Source organism: Nannospalax galili, unplaced genomic scaffold (genome assembly GCF_000622305.1).
Source record: "Nannospalax galili isolate Female #2095 unplaced genomic scaffold, S.galili_v1.0 scaffold8, whole genome shotgun sequence".
NCBI classification, from domain to species: Eukaryota; Metazoa; Chordata; class Mammalia; order Rodentia; family Spalacidae; genus Nannospalax; species Nannospalax galili.
Genome location: NW_008358318.1, coordinates 1,625,832 through 1,642,672, shown reverse-complemented (window position 1 = coordinate 1,642,672; position 16,841 = coordinate 1,625,832). Strand labels below are relative to the sequence as shown.

At 50.1% G+C, this 16,841-nt stretch overlaps 1 protein-coding gene across 3 annotated transcripts in view; it reads right to left on the bottom strand.

Moving 5' to 3' along the window:
• Nucleotides 1-4,819: 4,819 nt before the first annotated feature.
• Nucleotides 4,820-16,841, bottom strand: part of Rab11fip4 (RAB11 family interacting protein 4) — a 117,989-nt gene continuing 105,967 nt past the window's right edge. For 2 of the 3 annotated variants that reach the window (XM_029557906.1, XM_017795217.2), the window contains 6 exons: nt 16,252-16,392; nt 13,651-13,732; nt 12,883-13,020; nt 12,648-12,806; nt 11,464-11,607; nt 9,977-10,099 (listed from right to left, as the gene is read on the bottom strand). In XM_029557906.1, coding sequence (XP_029413766.1) covers nt 9,983-10,099; nt 11,464-11,607; nt 12,648-12,806; nt 12,883-13,020; nt 13,651-13,732; nt 16,252-16,392 — 781 coding nt within the window. In that variant the 3' untranslated portion in view covers nt 9,977-9,982. Of the gene's footprint in view, nt 10,100-11,463; nt 11,608-12,647; nt 12,807-12,882; nt 13,021-13,650; nt 13,733-16,251; nt 16,393-16,841 lie in introns of all 3 variants that reach the window. The other variant, XM_008821623.2, reaches the window with a different exon arrangement.

Sequence of the window (16,841 nt, the reverse complement as noted above, 5' to 3'; positions counted from 1 at the left end):
TAGACAGTTAAGATTGCCCATGAGGCTCTTAGACAGTAACATATCTCCTTGGCTGACATCAAGGAACCAATGGACCAATCATGGCACCAGCTGAGTCCTACTTAGGTGGATTCCTTTTGGGAAAGGTGTATCCATTGAGGGAAAGAGAACATCATGGAAAACTTGTCATCTCAGGGACCTTGTGGTGTCACTGACAGCCCAATGTTTCAAGCTGAAAATGGCTTTTTCCTGACTCTGTGGACTAACCAGGTAGCTCTCCTTTGGGGTCCTGTAGGATGCTGGGACTGCTCAGACATCTGCCATGGCTTCAACCATGTAGGAGTCTAGCTAGGAGTTTAGCTGGGCATGTTGGGGGTGGAGATGCTCTTCTCCAGGTGGCTGCTTGAGACTTCTATATCAGGGAAGCTAGGTCCTCAGGAGGCACAGGCAGAGCTGCTAATCCTGAGCAGGCCACCACTCAGAAGTCCCAGAATGCAGCACCTACTCATCAGAGCAGCCACTGGCCATCCAGACTCAAGGGGAAGGAAATAAGCCCTATCTCCCATTAGGGAACAGGCTGCACATAGGGAAGGAATAGACTGTCTTTGGTATGTCTCTGTCATACCTGTCATTCATAAGCTTTGGAATTTTGAGCACAAACACACATCCCTGAATATTCAAAAGAAAATGAGATGAAGTAGGTGTCCTCTGTCTTCACCCTCACCTCAAAAGGCTGACTGGCAGAAGGAGAATTCACTAATGGGACAGGTTGGTGCAGGCACCCTCCCAAGACCCCTTGCCAGGTGGCCAGCTTCAAGTACACACTTATAACACTGACAGCACCTAACTGCAAAACAGAGGACTGAGGTACTGGCCCAGGCTCTGGCCAGAACCTCCCAAAGTCTGGGGTGATCTGCCATAATACACAAGCTGAGAAAGCCAATCCTAAACCCAGGACTGAGTGGTGACTTCCCTGGAGAAGCCATGTTGTCCCCGGAGGGAGCCAGGTGGGCTGAAGGCAGGGCATAGACATCTGCAGATTTCCCCAGGGCACAATGCCATCCTACAGACCGTCATAAGTGGATTCAGAGTTAGGTGCCACTGCACTCTGGGTTTCAGGATCTTGGTTTCACCTCCGTGGAGTTCCATAAGGGAAGAACTCAGGGTACAAGTGTCAGCATCAGACCGCTTCCCACTACTGCTGCCACTATGAGACTAACCACATGGGAGGCCCTGCCTGCCCCTCACAGGTCCAGCTGCTTGCCCCGTCCTTTCATTTCACGGTTGGTAGTGCTGTTACTTACTTGCTGCTCCCCAAGACAGTGAGCCCTGTGGCCTGGTGTAGAAAGGGAAGGTCTGTGTGCTAGAAAGTCCTTTTCCACCTGTGGGAGTTTCCAACCATTTTATGGATAAATGGCTTGTCAGAGATAAACAAACTATGTGATTCTAACTCTTTATCCTCACACAAGACAAAACAAAACAAAACAAAACAAAAACCCTGGGTGCAGCCAGGCATGGTGGCACGCACCTTTGATCCCAGTAGTCAAGAGGCAGAGGCAGGCAGATCCTTTGTGAGATCAAGACCAGCCCTGGTCTACATGGTGGCATGGTGAGTTCTAGGCCAGCTGGGGCTACAGGGAGACCCTGTCTCAAAAAAAAAAAAGCAAAACCAAAAATTCTGTGTATTGGTAGTGAACCGATTTAGGCCTTCACATATGCTTTGGCAAATGACCTACTACTTCCAGAAAGGAGCAGATAATCCTACCTTTATAGACCTGATTGTGCTCCGCCCTCTCTGAGACACAAATGGAAGCCCTGCACCCCACCCCCATCATGACTATATTTGAAGATAAAACTTTTGGGGGGTAATTGAGGTGACAGGGTGGGCCCTGCTCCAATAATACTTGACCTTGAAGAAGAGAAACACTGGATGGCTGTGTCTCTGTAGTCACAGAGAAGAGGCCATGCAAGGACACAGTGGGAAGGTGGTCCCCTGTGAGCAGAGGAGTGGCCTTGCCAGAAGCCAACCCCGATGGAACCTTAATTTTAACTTTTTATTTTTTTTAACTTCAAAAAAAATTTACTATTTTTATGTGTATGCATGTATTGCCTGCATGTAGGTAAGTGCACCCATGCCGTGCAATACCTGCGGAGGTCAGAAGAGGCTGTTGGAGCCCCTGGGACTGGAATTATGGACAGTTGTTAGCTGCCATGTGGGGGCTGGGATTTGAACCCAGGTCTTCTGCAAGAACAACCAGTGTTCTTAACCGCTGAGCCATCTCTCCAGCCCCAGAACCTTAACTTTAAACCTCTAACCTCCATAACTATAAAACATGTCTCTATCATTCCAGCCTTCTAGTCTGAGGTATTCTTGAAAGGGTGTTCCAAGTCACTAAGACAAGACTCAAGTCTGGCTGCCTTCATCATTCATCACAAGCCACCTTCCTGTTCTGGTTACCCAAGGTCCCACCAGACCACTCCTGGCTTAAAACCCTGCTGCTGTCTACTAACTCCTTCCACCTCCAGGCCACTGTGCAGGCTGTTCCCTCTCAGTCCTCTCTGACCTCTCTTACCTGGCCAGCCGCCACCTGACCACTCCTGGCTTAAAATCCTGCTGCTGTCTACTAACTCCTTCCACCTCCAGGCCGCTGTGCAGGCTGTTCCCTCTCACTCCTCTCTGACCTCTCTTACCTGGCCAGCCGCCACCTTTTCTTCTAGGTCTCAGGAGACGCCCCTGTGACTCCTCGTAAGTCCAGGTGCCCATCTTATACATCAGCATTGCTCACCTCAGACTACACACTGGAGTCACCCAGGGGCCTTAGAAACATCCCAGTGCCCACCTCATACCCACTCATCCTGAGTGATTCTGATGTGCAGTCTGGGCTTAAGTGGCTCTCTTGCACATTGTGGATACTCCCCGTGGGTGAGGGTGGAGAGCAAGCCTGGTTTACTGTTCATGAGCTCAGCACCTCCCCTCGCTGGGCATTTGTTAGCACTGATGGGTCTGCTCAGTGGATGGAGAGGAATCTGCTTTGGCTCACCAGGTTCTCTACCACGAGGCCAGCTCAGCCTTCCCCACATCTACCTTTCTGTCTTCCCACCCACGAACCCTAAGGGGTTGTACTTTATCTGCTCCAAGACTACAGTCCTTTGGGACTCTGCTGAGTAAGTAGTCCCTTCCTCTAGAAAGCCATCCCTAACCTTTGACCTGGCTGTTCCCCCTGCTCCCAAATCAAATCCCCTAGACTTTGGTGCCACTATCACTCTGGCAGTCAGTTGTCTTTCCCCTTCCCCCAGAACCCGGGACTTCCAGGAGCTTGAAGTTTTGTCTGTACCAAATCCTGTGCTTGGTAAGCACATGTGCACAGATCTGGTTGATTTACATACGTGGAGATATATTTTTTTTAACAACTCAAGAGGCTTGAGCCTGGATAAGGCAGATGCAAAAAGCCCTGTAATCCATAGCCCAGTGAATTGATGGGATCTGATAGTGAAATGTTTTTTATTGGTTTTTGTTGTCGCTGCTGCTGTTGTTTTTGCCAGCACCATATGGAGGTGATGCAACTCCTTCCTTCATCCGGGGTTGTGAATTGCATTTCCCAAAACAGATTGTTTAAGTCCTAATGTTTAATGTTGAACCTTATTTGCATCCTTGCAGATGTGTAATCAAGTTAAAAAAGGCTCACTGGATTATCTGAGTTCAAATTTAAATTCAAATTCACTTTACTGGGTTATTCAGTATTGTCAATCTGGAGGCCCTAAATGATAAGGAAAGAATACAGTGAGGAGGGAGAGAAGAGGTGCAGAGCCTCCAACTCTGCATTTGATGATTGTTAATTTGATACAAACCTGACACCTGGGAAGAAGGAACCTCAAATGAGAAATTTCCTCCATCAGATTGGCCTGTGAACATGTCTGTGGGGGCACTTTCTTGATTGCTAATTGATGTAGGAGGTCCCAGCCCACTGAGGGTGGGGTCATCTCTGAGTAGCCTGGCCTGGGTTGTATCACAGGAGTAGTGGAGCGAGCCAGAGGAAACAAGCCAGTTAGTAGCGTTCCTCTGTGGTCTCCACTTCGGTTCCTGCTTCCAGTTTCCTGCCCTGACTTCCCTCAGTGAAGGACTACCACTTGGAAATGTAAGACACTATAAACCCTTTCCTCCTAAAGTTGGTTTTGGTCAGTATTTTATCACAGCACTAGAGATGCAAACTGGGCCTGTGAGCCCAGGAGGCAGATACACCTGTCCAGTGGGAAGCTGTTGCCAACCCCAGAGAACCCATAACACCGGGCCTTTTGGAGATGAGCCAACACCTGGCTTGGGTCACCTGTAATTACCTTTCATGCTGGAGGCTCCGAATAAAATAGGCAGGAAATGGCAGAAATCTGGGGGTTTGGGCCACACAACCCGGGGCTGCCATGGTAATTCAGGACATAGTTTAGGCAGGTGAATCCAGCTGAAGTGGAAATGGTGCGCCTGTGACTCAGAGGGCCACAGTGGATGACATGGGAGAAACATGATCCAGGAGCCTCATCAGGCCTAGAAAAAACATGGTTTCAGAACAAAGTTTTCAGTCACAGCTCTGAGGCCAGAATGGGGGCGGCACAGGGGCTTCAGAGATCCACTTCTCTAAGAGAAAACAGGCTAGGATTGGACGTGAGCCTGCTTTGCCCTTCCCCTAGGTGGCAGCACTAGCCACCTCAGTTATTGTAGTGCGGAGTCTGCTCTTCTTAAGGAAAATGTCACCATGTGCCCAGGATGAGGACCTAAGCCTGCCTTCCTCCCTCCCTCCATTTCCTTCCCACCCCACGCATCCTCCGAAGCCACAGACGTTCACACAAGTCAGGCACAAAAAGCCAACTGTTTATTTACACCGTAGTCTGTACATTACAGTTCCTTGGAAGGCGCCCACTGCCGAGAGCCTGTTTCTTTTTGGAGAGATCAGGCTGGAGGCAAACAGCTCAGGACCTGGGACTCACCCCACTCTTCCCTCTCTGGGGCCTGAAAGTGGAAGTCTCATCTCAACTCTAAAGGGAATGCCATCTGCAATTACCGGCTTCTGGGGCAAAGCTCCCGATGGAATCCCTGGAGTCAGAACCAACCTGACAAACCCTTGGGCCTGAGCTCACACCTGCAGTTTCTTCCACTGGGCCACAGGAGGCCAGGGCCCAGCCCCAGTGCAGGCAGAGCTGAAGGTGGGAGCCAACATGCTGAGAGTCCTCAGCACACACTGTCCCATCCAGGTCCCAACATCACATCAGTCTGGTGTTTAATGGCACTCTGGTCTGAGCACCTTCAGCAGACAAGAAAGGACTGAGCAGGTGGTGCAGGCAGGGACAGTAGCAAAGTGACTTCTTTCAGCCCACATGGAGGGTCTGCTGCATTCAAGATACCAGATATAATGGCCCTAAACCCAGGCATGATGCCAAGCGCAGGGAACCACACGGCCAGGGCTTCCTCCAGTGGAAGAGGCATACACATGGCTGTGCAGACCTGGGACCTCCCTGCTAGGGCAGGGCCAGTACCCTAGGTTAAAGATATGCTGTCTTCTATAAATATCCACATTACACAGAAGAGGTTTGTGGGAGAAGTTGCTCTGCACAAAGCTACCCTTGTGCGGGATACAAGGCTTCTAAACTAGCTGCAGGTAGATGGGGGGCTAAGTGGCCCCCATGCTTAAGACTATGACAGAAGATCCTGTACAGTTACCAAGTCTAATAGGCTGGGGGAGCCATGGGGAAGCAGGGCCTGATCATGGGTACACGTGGCTACACACTGAGTACACATGGAACAGGGAAGAAGGGGTGTAGAAAAGGGGGCAGAGAATCCTGTGTGGGGCTGATAGGGAAGTAAAGGCACAAGGACAAAGACCCCAAAACCATGCAGACAAAAACAGCCTGTGCAGCACAGCAAAGCAGATGGACCCAGCAGGGGACAGGGCCACCAGACCTGCAGGGGAGGTGGCCTGGGGTGCCATCCCCAGCTGATGCCTCTGGGGCAGAAAACCCTAACATTACAGTCACAATGGAAAGAGGAAGCAGAGCCTTCAGGGTGGGAACATCAAGGCCAAGTGGAAATCCAGCTCCTGTAAGGATTTGAGCACTCTAACTTGAGGCTCCTATGGGAGCACACCTCAGTCATATCAGCCTGAAGAGCCATCCTAGAGGGGAGTCCTCGAACCCCAATGGGAGATCTGGGAGCAAAGATTGGGCAGAAGGCAGCAATGGGCTTCTCACCTGGACCTGGACCTCTACAGACACGACACATTAGGGAATCTGCCAGGCTGTCGAAACCACTCCCTTGGCACGGTGACCACAGTGATCCAAACTTTCCCATTAACATATCTAGAAGAGTGAATTTCTCTTGATTCCCCTCAGGCCTCACTGCAGGCTTTGAAATAAAGAGCCTCTATGCGCACTAGCACCCCCTGAACCATCAGAACCAGGATGGGCCACAATTTGGACAAGCCGTCCGACCAGCACGTTGGGTCTCCACACAGCTGGGTGCTGATTTGGCACTTAATGGAAAGGCAACGGGATTTTTTGACTAGTCCAGTCAGAAAATGGGCAAAAACCACGAAGCCAGGTGGCTGCCGCCTCTGAGGGTGCTTTCAAGAGACAGTTCCCATTTACTTGTCCCCACTTTGCAATGGACCTGTGCCCAGTGTAACCTGGCATATGTCTGTGACTCTAGGGGCACCAGGCAGAGATCCATTCAGGGATGCAGACCTCTAACTGGTGAGAGCAGCTGGCCTCCCACTCTGGGGTGAGGACTGTTCAGTGACATCATCACCTGAAGTCATCATCTCAGCCCAGGGCATGCTTCTTTAGCCCTGCTCAACCTCAGCAACCACTTCATGCGTTTTCTCTACCTCAGCCAACAGTCTTCTAGGACAAGAGGTCTTGACCTTCCGCTGTGCATGAGCTAGCACCTGGAACAAGACCTTTAAACATGCAGGTGCCACATTAACCCTGCCCTACCAATTAAGAAACAAACTCAAGGTTAGTCCTGTCATCCGTTTTTTTTCATAGTGCCAGGGACAGAACCTAAGAGCCTGGCACATGCTAGGCTCTCTACCACTGGACTACATCCCCAGCCCTCTGTCATCAGAATGTTCAAAAACCTCCCAAGACGCCACCAGTGCTCAGCCAAAAGGGTAAACCAATCTCAGGCCCTGCTGTTTTGGTTGGATCTTGAGCTCTGCTTGCACTTTTACTTATGTCAGAAATTAAAAAAAAAAAAATTCTCTGAAGAGTTTAATGAAAGCCACCAGTTTAAATAAAACCTGGCCAAAGCTAAAAACAAGCAAACATTAGCTGATAGTGTTTGGCTTCCAATGGGATGCAAGGACAGCTCAGTGCCATGTAAAAATTTCATCCTGTACATGGCCCCCAACCCACTCTTACCTCCCTTGGCAAATTACTGCTGATCCCTCCATGGTGGGGTTGCCAGGTTTGGCAAACTCCTCCCTCCCCCCACAGGCTATCCAACTAAACTAGGATCACCCAGGGCATTCTTAAAACATTCCAAGGCCTGGGCCACACCTGTAACTTAATGTTAGAACATGTGAGGATCAGAATTTTTAAAGGCTTGCTATTTTAAACATCAAGTATGGCATGGAACATAGTGATAGTGAAAGTTAAGAAACACTTATCTGAAATTCAAATCTGAGCACCATGTCTACCACATGAGGAAGTCTGGGCAGAACTCACAACCTGAAAATGAGCCAGAGAGGCAGCAGATACGGAGGGCAGGTTATCTCCCAAACAAGGAAAGCTCTGGAACCTGCTCACAGGTGATGTGGAGTTGGAACTACATCAAAGAGCTTTCAAGCCTGGAACATCATTTTAAAAACGAGCTGGGTGTGATGGCTCAGGTTGAGACAAGATTGTCTTGAGTTTGAGGACAGCTTGGGCTAGTGAGTTCCAGGCCAGCTTGAGCTACAGTGTATGACCCCGAGGAAAGTAAGGTTGGAGTTAGATTGAGGTGTGTGCTACATGGAAGTCCGTCCCTCATTTAGAGGTCTCTCTTCCAGAGGCCTGTCAGTGGTCCAGGTTCACAGGGACCAAACAGCATTTCTTCAGGGAGTCTGTTCTTCTAGCAATCTGTGGCCCGACAGCCTTTCCTGCCTGTTGCCCTGGCAGAAATTCCTTCCCCTCACCATAACTTTGAAACTATAGCATCCATGGCTTTCTCTGGAAATCTGTACCAGTGAAACTGGGGACCCCCATATTATTTTAAATACAGAATTCTTGACCCTGGAGCAGCCCCCATAGACCAGCACTCAGACTCAGCTGACCTTTGTGGTGTTCCTTCAGCATGACACCTAGACTAGCCTCAAGCCATGATTTATTTTCCCTTCACACTGAAAAATCCTCAGACTCCCCACCTATCCGTCTTTCTCTGCCTAGCATCTTCCTAGACCCTGGGGGACATACGTGGAGGCCTGTATACAGAGAGCCAAGTCTCCCACAGACCCCCTCACCCATCTCCCTGATATGGCTCATCCCAGGCAGGCCAGGGCAATCCCACGCCTGCAGCATGACACAAAGCCCATACATAGAAATAAAAAGAATCACAAAAGCCAAGGAGAGAGACTGGACTCCATGGAATGAAGGTAGTCAGAGCCCTGCCTTTGCAAGCAGGACATGCACTCAGGTCCCTCGATCCCCACTTTACCCCACTGCCCTTCCTCTCTTGCTCATACTTCTCCCTGTGTCTCCCCAACATGCCCAAACCTTCCTTTTCACATGAGATGTGCTGAAGAAAAACTGAGGGGAAAGCCTAAGACCATATGCGTTTACAGATTTGGGTAAGGAAATGAATCACAAGCTGTATAAAATTGATCTAAAATGGAAAACTCAAAGTACTATGTCTACTCCCTGATGCCTACAAAAAAAAAATCACATTAAAAAAAACCTTGTGGGGTGAACTGCCACCACACGTCCGTAAGATGGAAGACTGAGGTCCCCGCCTCCCAGTGTTCCCCACTAGTACTCGCACCCGTGCAGTGTCTGCTCTCTAGATGGGACTAGATTCAGGTGTGTGTCTAAAAGCAGCTAAGAAGGGGCCTACCTACCTCCCCAGCAGATTCCAAACTGGGATTTGGAAATTCTTCCCAAGGCCTGCCCTCACCAAGCTGTGTGGAGCCCAGGCAGGGGCCATGATGGTCTATGCACATGTTAAACAGCAGCCATGGGAACCATGCTTTTCCCAGATCATTTCTTTGGTGCCCAATGTCCCCACTTGCCTTGAGTACCACTGCAATATTCTTCTTGGCCCCCAAGTGAATGCCACTTATTTGTCTTCAAAACAAACAAAGCCAAACCAGAAAGGGGAGGTAGGCAAGCAGGGCTGGGAAGGGCACAAAAACTACAAATCTGGCCCAACTCATGACAGTCCACGCTAGCCACTCTGAAAACCCAAGTCCACTGGACCCCTTTTTACCTGCACTCCAGAGGGCTGCCCACAGGGGTCCCTGCTCCCCCCGATACCTCTTCCTCCTCTTTGAGCTTAAAAAACCTGGGCTTGAAAGGTAGCCAAAGAGGCTGGCCAGGATACCAAACTCTGGAAAACATCACAGTTTCGCTTCCACTACTAGGAGGAAGGGGAAGGAAGCCATCTCCTGAGAGCATCTTCTAGTCATTTTCCACAGAGGTAGAATCATTTCATCCAGTATCTGAAATGCAAGCTTCCAGTCTTTGCTATTACAGTAATTCCTGAGAGCAGACCATGCCCCCTCTACATCCAGTCCCCTCTGCCCCTCACAAAGGGGATGCAAAGTGCACGCACAGCTCACTGTGGGGCTGTCACCCAAGCCATGGCCCCAAGCTCACCCCTCACACGTGTGTGCAGTCTCCCACATATATACCAGCACATAGCACACACACAGGGTAATCAAAGGTACATTTACAGAGTGAGTATGGGGCCCTGCTTGCATCCTCATCCTCAGGCAGGCCTCCCCTAGGTCTCAGATCCTGAGGCTGCTCTGCAGTCAGCCCTGTCTCAGTGTTTGATCTCCAGGATGGAGGGGTTGTGATCCAAGATGGCCAGGATAATCTTGTCCATGTACTGCCTCAGTCGAAAGTTGATTTCCTCTTGCTCCTTTAAAGCTTCCATTAGCTGAAAAGAATGGTAAAGGAGGATCAGAGACTGGTCCAGTGACCAATGACAGAGGCCCAGGTGACCCTGGGCAAAGTGGGCCCCAGACAAGTCTGAACACTTGGAGGCTGGGGCTAGAGTCTAAGGCAATGCCATTGACCTATGGAGGGGTCCAGAGTAAGGAACTTTCATAAAGGCTGGGAACACTGGCCGGATGCACTTATAATCCGGGCTGACGTGTACAGTCCCCTGGGTCCAGAAGATGCCCAGGGCTGCCAGGTTTTCCTCTGCCTGGAATCGTCCCTCCTTACCCCAGTCCTGCCTTATCTAGCAACTCCTTGTTGGTTTTTTGTTTGGGGTTTTTTGGTTGTTTTTGGTTTTTTTTTTCAGTCTTTTTGAAACAGGGTCTCCCTGTAGCCCCAGCTGGCCTGGAGCTCACTATATAGACCAGGTTGGCCTTGAATTCATAGAGATCCGCATGCCTCTGCCTCCCAAGGGTTGGGACTATAGGCATGTGCCACCACGCCTGGCTTATCCAGCGATTCTTACTGTGACCTTTAGGTGGAGTTGAACTGCTGCTTCAACCTTAGAGGGGTGTCTGCTCCCCTACAGCTCCTTGAGGTCAAAGGTCGGCCCTTAGCTCAGTCTCAGGTAGAGGCAAGGGGTCTCAAGTGACATGGGGTCTCGGGTTCACATAAAAAAAGCAGTGGGGTATTTTGGTATTTGTGGTAGAAAGAGGGCTGCAGTGTTGGGAAGTTGGGCCCTTCTCCCTCTGCCGTTAGGGTAGCTTGTGATATCTATGTATAATAGGAAAGTATTTCTAAAACTCTGAGCTGAGGCCAAGTGAAGACAGGTACGTAAGAAATAAATGTTATCGGCTGTGGCGGCGCATGCCTTTAACCCCAGCACTAGGGAAGCAGAGGCGGGTGGATCTCAGGCCAGCCTGGTCTACATAGTGAGTTTCAGACCAGTTGGGGATACAGGAAGACCCTGTCTCAAAAAACAAACAAACAAACAAACAAACAAACAAAAAACAGTTGGCCCCCTGTCCTCTGCCTGGGCAGCAGAGTACCCCTAAACTGGTCTCTATCTGGGGAATGCCCCAGGAGGCACTTCAATTCAAGCTCTACTATGACCTGACTGAGCCCATGACCCCTTTCAGGAGGAAATAGAGCTGAGCTCCTACCCTGTGCCACCTTTCTGCTCAGATCTACTGTCACTGTGGTAATGGTAAGTGGGGGACCATTAGGGCCAGGCCTCAGCCTCCCTTTTGAGTCCTATACAGCCTGGGGTTTAGGGTCCCAGCAAATGGAGGGTGGGGTAGGATTCACAGAATGGAGACCAGGTACCAATATGAGAGCGCAAGACCAAGGGGACAGGGCTACCTCATCTCGAGATGCTGTGTCAATTTCTGCAGCCAGAGACTGGGCTTTGGTTTGGGTGGCAAAGAGGTTCTTTGCTTCATAGAGGCTGAGGCTTAGGATCTGCCCATTCAAGTCATCATTCTGATCCCGCAGCTTATGATTCTCCTGCAAAGACAGAACAAAGGCAACCTGACTCTGGGAAGCAGCCAGAGCCCACTGGAAAACCCCTCTCCTCATCTGCCTCATGACCATGGGCATCCTTCGTGTCACTGCCAGGTCAGAAGGCCTGTGATATGGCATTTGCTGGGCCTTAGTGGTAGGAAAACTACAGCCTGGTCCAGGGGTGTATCATACCAGTCCTTAGTTGGAAGGGATGTTACAACCTGCTTGGAACAAGTAGGTTTGCAGATGGGGCCTAGCTAAGCACCCTTCTTCCCTAGGGTCCTATGGAAAGCACTGCCTACGGATAGCTCAGTCTGCTTCTGTCCTTGAGTTTGCTGTTCTGGAATCTCTGGCTCCAGAAAGTGGGCTGACTTTCTGGCTCCTCCTATAGCCAGGTTCTGGAACTTGCTCAGTAGGAGCTGTTTCAAGTACCCTCCTGGCCCAGGAAGATAGTTGACACTATAGCTCCCCCTCCAGTTCTCGCCTACTAGTGCCTATGGCTCACCCCAGGGACCTGGGAACTCTTCCTGGGTACGTGGAAGAGCTGGCTTAGAACCACTGCAGGAGATGGCTACCAAGACTTCTGCCTGGGTGAATGAACTCTGGTGTGGCCTGAGCTGAGGTATCACTCCCTTCCTAGGCTACCACCCCTTCCAGATCCCATGCCCAACCCAGGCTGGTCTCCAACAAAGGGAGCTATGGGGAACGATGGGAAGTAGACTCTCAGACTCAGGGCCCTTTCCCCAGAGGACCCAAACCAACCAGTGTGTCTGTAGCTAGGAATGGTACCCTCACCCTAAACACTTGGGACAGGACAGGGGCCTCTTTCTCTTTATGGACACAAAGGAAAGAGCCCAAGAACCACTGGACATAACCAGAGCAAAGCTGCTTGTCCCAAGCAAGGAGCATGAGATGGGAAGGCCAGCCCTAGTGATCAGGTTGCTGAGGGGAGCAAAGAGGAGGTGGCAGGCCTCTACCCAGGAGCCCACACAGTTGACCCAGCCACCTCACCGAAGTCACTGGGCAGTGGCTCTGGGGCCTACCTGCTTTAAACGCTTGACCTCATGTTCAAGTTCTACCTCACGGGCTCTGGCATTGAACTCGCCGAGGCCGGATGACGCGCTGCGGCCTCTGCCTGGCCGCTCGCAGTCCAGCTTATACATCTGCAGGTGCTCCAGCTCCTTCCGCAAGTCTTCGATAAGCTGTAGAGGAACAGAGGCCAGTTGACAGCAGCAAGGCCACTGAGGGAAGCCCTAGGGCCCCTGGGTAGAAACCTACCTCCTGCGTTGCCTCCCGTTCCTTCTGGAACTCAAGGCGGTTCTGTCGCAGCTTGTCCATCATGCGCTTATACAGATCCATCTCATCCTTGAGCCGCAGACTAGTGTCCTCCAGCCTGTCAGACATGCGTTGCCGCTCCTGGAGCCAGGCAGACCGGGTCAGGGCAAGCTTTTTGAGGAAGGGGTCTCATACTCTAAGAGGACCTTTGTATGGCAAATGGGCAGGCAGACCAGTCCCCCCCGCCCCACTCCAGGGCAGAGTCCTCTTGAGATAGGGCTTAAACAAACAGCCAGATCCCAAATCATTCTAGAACCACAGCAGGGAACACCTCAGATCGCCGAGGCCCTTCAGTGGTGTCAGGCAGAAGCTGTTAGCCCAAACAGATACTAACCTTGTCCTCTAAGAATCCCATAATATAAGAAATACATACTGTATATTATGTTTTCACCATAGAAAACTGGGAAATTCAGAAACAAAAGACATTCACAATTTTTTCCTTTTTTATTAATAAAAAATATTTTTGTTTGCTTTTAAGACAAAGTGTTATATATCCAGCTTGGCCTTGATCTCACTATGCAGCGGAAGTTGACTTTGAACTCTTGATCCATCTGCTTCCACCTCTGAGTGCCAGGATTACAGGCGTGTGCTACCATATCCCAGTACTTTTTCTTTTTTCAGTAGGGAAATCTTTAAAATTCCAGAAAGTACAAGCTAAAAGCCTGGTGACCATCATCACCTCTACACTTGGCTCCTTGAAGGGCTGCTCACCTCATCCAGCTTCTCTGTTTGTGACTTGAGCCGAGTCACTGTTGTTCTCAGATCAGTGTTTTCTTCTTCTAACTGCTGCACCCTGGGGAAGGAAAGAGGATGGAGACTTGAGGAATGTGGATTGAAAATCACTTTACAGAGAATAGTAACCTACAGTGACCCTCTGCTTCCCAGAAGAAAGAAAATACAAGAGATTAGAGACAAGAATGAAAATGGGCTGAGCATTCCTAATCCAAAAAACCAAATGTTCCAAAATCCAACATTTTTTAAGTAATGACATGCTGCCACAAACCAAAATCCCGTATTATCATGAAACTGTTTTGTGTGCAAAATTAAAATATACAAAATTGCCTTCAAGCTATAGGATATTTAAACTTTTTTTTGTATGTATGATGTGTGTGCAGGTGTACAAGTACCACGGTGCAGATGTGAAGGTCAGAGGACAATCTTGGATGTTTGCTGATCCTGTCCTTCCACCCCAAGACAGGATCTCTTACTATTTTTGCCAGGCTAGATGCCTCTCAACCTTGCAGGATTCTCCTATGTCTGCCTCTCTTCTTGACACAGGAACACTGGGACTATAGAAGCACACCACTTCGTCTGGTTTTACATGGGTTCTGGGGATTCTAACTCAGGTCCTCATGCTTGTGTGGCAAGCTGTTTACCCACTGAGTCATCTTCCCAGCCCTACAAGCTAGTTTTGAAACAAACGCATTTCATGTTTAGAGTCCTATCCCCAAGACATGTGTATGTTAAACATATTTCCCAAAATCTAAAAAATTCTGAAATCTGACCTTCACACACGTGCACACATAAAAAGAACTTTAGACTCTTTGCATGGACTCTTCATGAAACAAGGAAGCAAGAGCAGTGGTCCTCTGTGGCTGGTGTGACTGAGGCTCCAATGATGGATCTGCAGCTATGACTGCATTCATTTCTCTTCTTTATCCCCCGCCCTTGTCCAGGATGCCTCTCTGAGTGTTCACTGTAGTACTCAAGGCAATATTCCTCTATGGAGTGTTTACAGAGAGCTGCCCCCCAGTGATCCAGAGGGGGCCATAGGCCAGCACTCAGGTGGTTTTATAGGTGGGGGAGATAGGCTGTGGGAACTGTGCACAACTATGTCTGGGCACTGAATTTTGCAGCACCCTCATCCCAGGCCACTGCACCATGCTGGAGGGAGGATTCTTGGCCTTGCTGCTGTCCTGGGGCACCCTAAAAAGGTCCCCAGACAAAAGCCAGAGAGAAATTTGTGGCCTGGAACTGGAAGAGGAGTTGAGGAAGGAAGTATGCTGATGACTGGGAGCACCATCCAGGCCTCCTCCATGCACAGCGCCTCCTGGAGTTGTGAAGGGCAGTAGTTAGGAGCTTACTCCCAGAACCTGGCTTTTTGTGTTGCTGCCTCAGACCCTGCTCATACCGTCTTTCCTTCCTCTACCTCTCTGGTCCCAGCCACCTCTCTTGGGAGTTGTCAAAGAGGTAGAGTAAGCAATCCTCTGTAAGAAGACACCAGCCCTAGAGCCATATACAAATAGGAACCTCCAGAGCACCAGTTCAAATTTAACATGCATCCCTGTGACAAATGGTGAGTGGGGATGTGGGACAAGACAGGGACAGTACGTTTCAGGCACTGGACAGCCTGGAGGTCTCTTTATCAAACTGCATTGAGGTAACAGTCACCCATTCCCTGCCTAGCCCAGCCCTTCCTCAGCAATCCCTCCCCTGCCCAAGCTGGGCTTAGCTGAGATGTTTGGGGCCCCAGGAGTATCAGGAAAGTGCCTGCTCTGTCACAGCATCACAGCCTCATCACAGTATGCCCTGTGCACAAGCTCCGTGGGGGGAGACAGGCAGAGGACAGAAGAGAGAAGATTACATAGTAAGTGACAAAGCCAATGGTGACTAGCCGGTGTTGCTCCTCATGCCCCTGGCTTGGGTTCCAGCAAGGAAGCCACCCATACCGCCAAGAAATAGAAGCCCACAAAGCCTGGGGACTTGATTTTCTATTTCCCTAAGTCCAGGGCTCTTGGTTCAACTCAGCCATGTTCAAATTCAGGGGAGGATCCGACAGCAGGGGGAGCTCCAAGCTTGGATATCAGACCCTGCCTCTAAAACCCCTCACTTATAAGACATCCGGTTGTTTTCTCTGCCTAATGAGAAAGGAGCTACTGTGAACATTCTTTTGCCTGCTCCCTGAAGAACATGGCTAAGGCATTAGAAGAAGAAATGTTAGAATGTGGGGAGGGAGGTTTGGAGGGATGACTCAGTGGTTAAGAGCACTGGCTGTTCTTACAGAGGTCCTGGGTTCGATTCCTAGCACCCACATGGCAGCAAATAACAATCTATAATTCCAGTTCCAGGAGAATCTGACACCTTCTTCTGACCTCCACAGACATTGCACGACACAGGTGCACTTACATGCAGGCAATACACTCATACACATAAAATAATTTTTTTTCTAAAAAAAGAAATGTTAGAATGGGAGGCTCAGGCTTTACCAAAAATACCTGGGGCTGGCACCTGCCCAGGGCTGCCAGGGCAGAGGGGGTATGGAGGGGCACAGAAGGGCATGGAGGAGCACAGGCAGAAGACCTAGGTGCCCACCTGGTGTTGAGTAGTTCCAGCTCGGTGTTCTTCTCCCGCTCCAGCTTGCTGTAGACCTCCCGGTGTCGCCGGGCCTCCTCCTCCAGTGCCTGCTCCGCCGTGGTTTCCTGATCCTTCACCATCTCTTCCAGCTCGTGCACCCTAAGGCAGGGCACCAAAAACCTCAATCAAGGCAAGCTCTCATGGCCTATGCACTCTTACCCTAACCAAAGAGACCTGGACCCCACAGAGTCCACTCACTGAGGGGGTGGGGGAGGGTTTGCCAGGAGCTTGGCTGACAGGTGAATTAGGGACATTATGACAGCTAACAAGTATGTCAGGGAGAAACAGATCTGGTGAAGAAGGTCCATAGAGGAGTGAGGCTGCATAGGAGACACTGAGGATGATGGGCCTGGCGACAGCTAGACGAAAATCATGTTGGTCTTTCCCCTCTTTCTGCTCTGCCTACCTGCCCAGAATCCCTCCAATTAATGGCCATAAGCAATCTAGGGTCAGGCCCCTGTGGATTTATTACATACCCCACTACCAAAGGCCTATACCTGTCCAACAATAGTTCACTGTCTGTCCATCCTCAGGCTGACCTGTGGCAT